The sequence below is a fragment of the Plasmopara halstedii genome (genome assembly GCF_900000015.1).
Source record: "Plasmopara halstedii genome assembly, contig: Scaffold_2604, whole genome shotgun sequence".
NCBI lineage: Eukaryota > Oomycota > Peronosporomycetes > Peronosporales > Peronosporaceae > Plasmopara > Plasmopara halstedii.
In genome coordinates, this window is record NW_020189511.1 from 426,830 (window position 1) to 435,915 (window position 9,086).

The 9,086-nt window shown below is 42.6% G+C and overlaps 2 protein-coding genes across 2 annotated transcripts; one reads left to right on the top strand and one right to left on the bottom strand.

The window, feature by feature from the left end:
• Positions 1-3,923: 3,923 nt before the first annotated feature.
• PHALS_04411 (uncharacterized protein) lies at positions 3,924-4,712 on the bottom strand (the record flags this gene model as incomplete). The annotated part of the gene is made up of 1 exon (XM_024718521.1): positions 3,924-4,712. The coding sequence occupies one exon, from the start codon at positions 4,710-4,712 to the stop codon at positions 3,924-3,926; it is 789 nt and encodes a 262-aa protein (XP_024583912.1).
• A 2,784-nt stretch (positions 4,713-7,496) lies between these two features.
• PHALS_04412 (uncharacterized protein) lies at positions 7,497-7,728 on the top strand (the record flags this gene model as incomplete). The annotated part of the gene is made up of 2 exons (XM_024718522.1): positions 7,497-7,576; positions 7,641-7,728. 2 exons carry the CDS (start codon positions 7,497-7,499, stop codon positions 7,726-7,728), a joined length of 168 nt encoding a protein of 55 aa, XP_024583913.1.
• Positions 7,729-9,086: the final 1,358 nt, after the last annotated feature.

The window sequence follows — 9,086 nt, forward strand, 5'->3', positions numbered from 1 at the left end:
TACTGCCCTGATCCTGTCGGTGGTATCAATCTGGCTAACTTCCAAAAAAGCTTGGAGCACAGTCTTCATTCGAAATGAACACACGAGTACTGCTGCAATCGAACCAACTGACAAGAGACACATGACAACGTCATTGACGACAGGTTTGTATGCAAGCTGCAGTGAAGTTCTTATGGTTTGAAGCAAGTCGCTGCAGTTTGGTACAAGACTATTCGAGCTGCATTTGTTGATATGGGATTCGTACAATGCCGTAAAAATACATGTATGTTTGTCCGTCTCGTCAATGAAAACAAGTCTCCTGCGTATATCGTATTCTATGTCGATGATCTGCTTGTCGGTTGAACTACGGATGCCGAGGCCGAGGCGATTTGTGCTGCACTTAGTGCCAAATTCACTGTGAAATCTCTTGGCGATGCTGATTATGTTCTCGGGATGGAGATTGAGTATGCACCGCAGAAGGGTGAGCTTGTGTTGAGGCAGACCCACTATATTTAAGGGAATGCTCTAGCGATTAGGCAAACGGAAGCAAATGCTGTGCGTAATCCGATAGTGCTTGGTCAGGACTATACACCAGACAAATCGCATGAGAAGTACAAAAATGACCGGGCCTACCGAGAACTTATTGGGTCTCTTTTGTACGACGCCAATGCTACCAGGCCTGACATTGGTGCTATTTTGTCGACAGTTTTGCAGTACCTGGTTTCGTAATGTGATTTGCACTGGCGGGCGGCAGTGCGCGTCCTGAACTATCTCAAAGGCATGTCTATCAAGGCTTACGCAGACGCAAAATGGGTGGGGGGTAACAAGCACACGAGACGTTCAACGTCTGGAGTAATATTGCTGTTAGCAGGGGAGCCTGTAGTTCTCGAGAGCAAGCGGCAGACCTACGAGCTCATTTTGTGCGAGACCACGTCGAAGCAGGACGCATCAAGCTAGTGATGAGCCCACGGAGGATCAACTAACCGACTTCTTATCTGAGGTGATGACCACGCCCCGCCTGTTGCTATTATGTCGGGAAAGCAGGATCGACGATGTGCAAGTTGGGGGGGGAGTGTTGAGGTATTGTGACGCCACGTCACAGATTTGTGTACGGTGCAACTTGCAAGTTGAACTGGAACCTTCTCGAAGATCAAGATCACAAGGTTACAGATCATGCGTTTGTATTCAGGAGCTGGTTAGGGTTTTGGTAGCTAATTTTGCTTTCCATTCTGCGCTGCGATTAACAAGACATCGTTAAACCAATCAGAAATTTCGTGGTCAATTACACAGCCTTTTTTGCCGGAGATAAGCAGAAGCTGCTTTAATTTAATGCTTCGAGGGCAGATGATGGCAATAATTTGAATCGCGCAGTATTTCATCTTATCAACGGAAAAAACTTATCAAGACATTGATAGCTAAGAGTGAGCTAGAGATTCAAAAGTTTACCCACTGAGAAATAATTAATTCCGAAACGCATACACACGATAAAAATTCTAGGGATTACGGATCGAAATCGACCGTTAGATCGCTGAGCATTCTACTTTTGAAGAGCCTTATAGATTCCACGCAATAAACAGAGAGTTAAATTTTAATCAACATTATATGGTCCGAATGCGTCGGTCATCTCTCGCCATTTAAAAACATTGTGCAGGTTACAAAGCGGTATGATGAACAAGCTGACGACGATGTTGATAACATTTTGGCTGCTCTGCACGCTTAAGCCTTACTAAGTACGGCCTTCAAGTGTTCTTATAGCTTTCTTAAGCATTGTGTCGGAACATTTAAAGTAAGTGGCGTTTTGCATGCATGCAGCAGCGTAATTGCATCATTTTCACTTAAATTACGTGCCGAATAAACTTTAGCGAAATCATCGTGCTTGGAGCTTCCATTGTAGGACGCATTTTTTGCTATATTAATGCGAATGACCGGCACGACACGCTTTAGAGTATCAATGACGTCGTCTTCGTTCATTAAATGCAAAAGTCGGTATCCTAGCATTAACGGAAGTGAGAAAAAGATACAAAAAGTAATGATAGAGAGCAATTTATTTTTCTTCATGATAATCTATTTGATCTCGTCGCTTGGCTGTATGTGAGGTAAATTGCGCCTAGTTTGGGCGAAACAAGAACTGACACACATCATAATAATCAGAAATTATACTGCACTAAATTTAACTCCGTTTCGTCTTTTATATTCAAACAGAGACCGAGTAAGCTATTTGTCTCAGCCCCGTCCATCAATCTGTCGCGCTACAATACTTCACATGATAATTTTACGACAATGACTTCAGCACACAATTCTGTGCTCATGACACTCTTTGTATAGAGCCACAAATGTAGGTACAAATGATATGAGAACAGTAATAACGCACACCAGCTACTTTAAACCTGAATACGAGTGAGCACTACACACTTGAGTAGCAACTGCTATAAGCCGAAGAGCGTGTAGCCATAAATCGACGCCCAACAACATACAGTCAAGAATACATTTATGTAAAAGGCAGTGCTGTTTTAACTAAAACTGCGTGATGACTTAGTCCACGGCCATGGCATGTGGCCACCTTTTCTGTCAATTGACTAAATTCTGCTGTCATAAGATATGGTTTATCATGCATGTTTGATAAGAGTTGTTGGTGCTTCATGTTAACAGTTAGTTCGATGATAAAAAACCCTGAACTTCACTATCAATAAATTTGCGTCCAATTTTGTTCTAAGACTCTTATTCTTCGACATGATTAAACCCTGCTGCTGCTACCCTCACGTAAGATGTGCAGTAGCTTCAAGCTTTGAAACATCTGAAGGCATATGGTTTCTCAATATTGTAAGGTTGTTATCGAAAATCAATGTATATATAGTAAATATTATTTCAAGTCAAACAAAATTAGTGTGTATCTTCACTATCGGCATATATGAAAAGTTAAAAGATTGTTACAGCCATACTTTGCTTATTTTATGTAAGTTATAATCGATACTGCTAACGAGTATATGCTTCCACACATAATATGTCCTACAAAAACAGTGAGAGTGTTGCATTTCGCTTTTGCTTTGCTCGTGGCTCTAAAAGTGTAATAGTCTAATGCAAAGTTTGTTTTGTGACAAGCGAACATCTACAAGAGATTGTCTACATTGGCTAATGTAAAATTCGCGAATACGAAGTTCTGACAACTTAAGAAAAACCCATTTCGAGAGATCAAACATTAAATGAACTAAAATTGAGTGTTTCTCACCCAGAATAATCTTAGTTCTTACCGTAACGGCCGCTATTCCATTTGGTCTTGACTGCCCGTATTTTGATTATTCACTGATGATGCAGTTTTGAACTGTCCTTTCAAAAGGCTTCAGCAGATGTGTTCACGCTGGCACTTTATTCCGGGGAGAACCCAGTTTAACGAAGTCTTCACATCACCCATCAAATCAAGGCTTGCTGGGTATCATATGATCCCACTTATACAAAGGGTGAAGCTAATGCTGTCGATTTGGTATCTCTCTTTATTTCAAGCTGAGAAGCTTTCAGATGATGATGCAGCGCAATCATCAGAGCAAGTGACGTACTTACGCAAGCTTTTTGAAGCAAGAGACTCTGGATAATTTATACTCCTCTGATGTTGATCAGCTTGTGAGACACACAACCGAGCCAATGTTTATTCGACTGCTATTCTTATAACGCAAGTTACTCAAGTTCACGGTATTTGAACTGCAGTGGATTGCTGGATTCAGAGTCCAGTGTGCTAGTGACCCTGTCATATGTATAGAGAATTGTATTTTGAGATTGACTTAGAACATTTAAATCAGGTTAAGCATATATTTATTGTTATTACTTGACAGAAAGACATCAATTTTTTATTGTCTGCTTTGAGTACTTCCAGCTGGTACGTTAAGCAGACTCTTAATCAAAAACGCAATAAAAATCACATATAAACTTCGATGAGTACGTCCATGTGAAGTCTAGTCGCGACGGCGAGCACCTTTGCATTTGCTCTTTGGAGGCGGCGCAGGAGCAACTTGGGGCGATTCACTCGAGGGAGACTTGGAGTCATTATTAGGAGTTGGAGAGACTTGCGTAGGATCCTCTTCATATGGCGTTTGGGTGGGGTCCGAGTCACCGTAAGAGTCTTTCCCAGCATTGGAATCACCACCACCACTACCAGGACCCGTCAAAGGTATACAATTCTTGTATGCCTGCCACACCACTTTGCCTTGGAGACGTTGCAAAGCGAGCCAGTAGAATCGAAGCAGGCCACCACCTGAAGGACATAATGAGTACTTTACGGGTTTGAAGACAGTAATTGTTTGCTGCGTGCCATCGCCGTAAGCTGATTGGCAGTCATCGTTCTGAAGGATCATCTTGTCATTGCACCAAAGTTCACACGGACCAGCGTGTACGATACCACGGGAGAAGGTGGCCGTGCCATCTGATGGAGGATCAACAGGTTTGCCCTTGGGATCTGTAAAACCACAATCCTCACCGAACGCGGGGTTACCGTCCATCAATGTCCGAACGTTCTTGTAGTTGTTCTTTGCCGCCAGCTCCTTGAATGTGGACAAAAGGCCCTCGTCGCCCTTAGATTTGTCCCACGGTCCGTCCCATAAAGGCTTAATTTCGACAACCCATTTGTTTGTCTCCTTGCTCTTCCATGTAGGAGGAGGCTTAGCAATGTAGCCGTGAGCCTGAGCGTAGTCAATTAATGTAGTGACAGCCACAATCATGGCTGAAACAGATGTAGTCGCGACCATAATTCCTAGAGAGGTTACGTTTGGAGAAATAAAGCTGGTCGCTTTGCGGCAAATTATAAAATGCTGTGTCTACTTGTCGTGGTGCGCATGCAATTTATTTTAGGGTGATATGTATCAAGTGTAGTTCTAGCTAGTAGTGATAAATGAGCTTGATTGTTCATGATTCGGTGTAATGACAGCGACAGATTGACACCAAAAACTCAAGATTGTACAAGATTCGGACGTTGAAGACACTACAGAAATCTTGATCCTGCAGAGGCACGACAGGTTTCGGCTCAAGAAGTCGAGAAAGGAATTGGGGTGCTAATGCTATTTTAATTATTGCTGGTTTGGTGTCATCACGCAGAACATCTGTGAAAAAAGTCTTACACCGTCTGGACTGTGGATTATGGATCAATGACGCTAAAGAAGAGACAGAAGTACTAACAATAAGGATGGCGGTGTCGCCACCGTCTATCTAGAAAAACGATGCTCTATACAAATAAAAGGGTGAACACTTTATAATCACACCAAAGTACCTTGCACTATGTAAAGAGCAATTCAATCGACTAAGGCTCGATGAGGTTCCTGACATGCTAATGGTTATCAAGAGGAACCAGCTTGTCAGGCAACGACATCAGAGCTTGTGCAACATCAGGCCAAGTAATTATTGCTGTCCTTTGCGAACTAAATCTGCTGTGATAATTGCATTGCAAGGTCTTAGAAAAGATCAGAATATTATTTTGCAAAAAAAGTTGAGTCGTTCGTTTAGGCTTAACCTTTTGTAAGACTTGTGATCGTATGATCATACAAAGCAAGTCTCCCTTCGAAGTGGTAGACGCTGTCCGACTAAATTATTGCAAACATTCTATTGGTTTAATGATTTCTACAAGAGATCCAGACGATCTTCGTGTAACTATACCCTGCAATAAGCTAATGGCGTAAGCAACTTAACTTCTTTTCGCGCGCTGTTTCATCGACGACCGAAAGCCCGTCGTTCGTCTGCAGGATCAAGGTTCCCGTGATTTTTTATTGAGATACGAGTCATATCTTGAACAATCTTTAGTTGCTGTTGTCCTATCGCTATCATCACATCGACTCATAATTAGTCGAGCTCATTGCCCTTAGTATCATTACTGCTAAAGAATTATTCCGTCCTCAAATATATTACAGACTCGCCAAAACAATCAAGTCATAGTTTGCCACAGATTGACCCTCAACGCGTTTATTATTACGTAAGTTGGTGATACTTCTGTCAAAATCGCGATTGTTGCTACATTCCTTGATTCTGCAAAGGTGCGCCAGATTTTGGATCGTCAATCGAATAGTGGTCGAGAAAAAAATCTGTGTGCTTATTACCATTAATTTGATGCAAGTTTCGTGTCATCATTTGTACTAGCGCAGAGCATCAGCGAAAACAATGTCACATCTTGGGATCGCTGATACATTTGGATTTAACCAGTACGATCAAGAGAAGGATAACAAGTAAAATGTAGATCGTTGTAATTACAAAGCAGCTTTATTAGTGAATATACATTTTAGTATCACTGGTAACTACTGTTCTTATGTTTCCGTCCAAAAACGATGCCACATTTTTACCGATTTATTGGTACTAGCTTGGCATTCCCTTGACACCGTGTAATCAAACTGTGTCCTTTGAAGGAATCAAACCCATCAAACTCGAAAGCGGAGCAACCACATTCTAATAATAAAGCCAATCTTTATTTATGTTCTCTCGTAAAAGCAGAGACCATTACATTGTTTGATACCTTTGGGGGTCTCGGTTTCGCCCTGGTAGGCGCGTATGAAATCCATCTCTGTACATCTGTTGACGCGGACTTTGAGAGTCAACGCTTCATTTTTAGAAAGTGCTCAGCAATCCAGTGCATAGTTATAAAACTGATGTTCGCAGTGTTGCTGCTAGCCCGCGATATGCAGTTTATAACGGTTTGATAGTGTAGAAAGTATATAATATCGGCTCTATTCGAAAGGCACTATTGAATTTAGCCGGCAAGAAGTACATAGCTACTTTAAGTCTCCTGGTTCCGCTTCTGGATGGAACGTACGAATCCGTCATTTGTGGCTTCGATGATGTGACCTGCAGAGTCAAAGCTTCTTCTGTGTGATATGGCGATTACCCGTTTCCACGTGGTAGCACTTGTCGTCAATTCAACGGCAAGTCTAAGTGGAAGGATAGCCGCTGTGGTAACGGAATATATGTTCTTAATCCAACGAGACACGTCTGGTAAGCTTATCGGCTTTTGTTAGGTCCGAGGGGGTAGATTTGTGCTATCCCTCCAAGTCAAACAAAAAAAGCTGGAGTCAGCCCATATATATCCTCTAGTCAACAAGACAACCTTAATATGCTTCCGAGTTTTAGTAAGATAGCATCATTGGCGTCTAAGAAGCGAAAGCGGTAGTTGCTCGCCTGGGTGTGTTCACCAAATGTATTAATAATTATGACTCCCGGGGTAACACATGAAATAAATCGTACGCGAAAAGCTTTCGGCTTCAAAGGCAAGGCGAGTGATGATAAGTATCCAGCCCTGTGAAGAAAGAGACGACAAAAATTGCCTCCTTTAAATGACAAAATAGAGAATCATGACTTCGACCATGAACCAGACGAGCCAACACTTCACCACAAATTCAAGCTTCGAGCTAGATAGTCGCGCTCTGCAATATCTCTGTTGAAAGGTTGATTCCAGCATAGGAAAGCTTGTTAGGACCTATGTCGCGAATGTGTGTACCTTTGAATCAGGCGGCACGAGTGTGTCCTAAGTTACCTCAAAATAGAAGTGACTTTCAATGATTTGCGTGCTCTTATCGCCGCATTTGCGGCAAAATCTTGTCCGACTTCGGTACTGTCATTATGGGTTTCTGAATAGGTGCTTCTCGCTTTGAGATCTTATGCACCCACTTCCGCTAATTTCAAAGCGAAGGTGAGTATAGCGTTAGAGGCATAGTATACATGCTGCTAGGGACGGTTGGGGTTGGGGAGGTGAAAGAGATACAAGCTTGCCGAAGACAAAAACCTTAGCTATGCTAATGAGGACCAGTTGGATTAATTTTAGCTGCCATGCAGCGACGTGTTTCAGATATTTTTTACGTGGTAGTATCAAGCATTTGCAAGCTTTATAGTCTGTTTTTTTAATAAGTAGGTAGAACGTTAGGTTTCACACACGAGATCGCCCTTCAAATTCCTATATCGAAATTTATGGAGTCCCAAAGACTTCCCTGCACACTTTTAAAAAAACAGCGATATTCTTCTGTAATAAAGGTCGAGGTCAGCAGGACCACGCTCTAAAACGAGCAATTTGTTCACGAGAGGTGGGGCTCGCTGCACTGGTCTGTTGATTGTTCACATCATCGTAACAGACTATGAGATGCCATTGTCATTCTTGATAGGCTTAGAAGCGTCTTGCAATTTTGTTCGTCATACAGTTATGTTCGCTGTGTGATTGTTAATAACGGTAGACAGCATGTGAATGACGATGTCAAAAACGTATACGATATTAAAGTTCCTTGTGACTAAGTCATTAGTAAATGTGTCGATGAATCCGTCAATATTTGTGTGAGTTTGAAGAATCTGACTGGGCGAAGGGCGTTTGACCTGATTTTTTTAATTTATATTTGTTTGTGCAGCGGAGCTGTCGTAGCTTAGCACTTGAGAAATTGAATTAAGATCACCGATCTTTCGTTCTATAACTAGAACAAGTACGAGTTAGCGAATCGCAACCCGCTTGCTCTAAGAGTAATTATTGCCTCACCCCAGGCTAATTAGCTCTTCCGTTCAAAATCAAAGAGCTGATTTATATTTATTTTTATCTGCGGCAAAGCCAGATTTCAGATAATATACTAAATATGAATAGTAAAATCTAAATACATGCATAACTACTATCTACTTAGCCCCGTGCCTTTTTCTTGGCTGGGTGTGTTTACACCATGCATATCTCGTGTGACACACACCCCTGTTACCAGGATACGTGTAAGATTGGGAACATTCAACAAGGCTCGCGTGTCCGCTAGACACTGCAACTTAATTCGTTGGAATAGAACAACTTCCTTGCTCAATGATCCCTGTGTCAACGACACGGAAGTTACCAAGTCTCGCTGGTTCTGACAGCGAGCACGGACAGAGCCCAACTTCGTCTCCCGCACGCGGTGCGAAGTCGGACAGTGTGTCCGCGGTACCGGGGGGTGTACATCCTAGGCTCGATGAGCACGAGCGTCGCGCTTTGCGCACGCTATTAATGACTTTTAACTTCGTTGACGATGTGGAGGTGGTCGACTACGAGTCTGACACTCCTTTTCCCGCATGGGATGACGAGGTAGGCGAGCTGCGCCAGTAGCGTGATACGAGCCCTGCTCGCGCCGTGCGGACCCCATGTCTGTTCC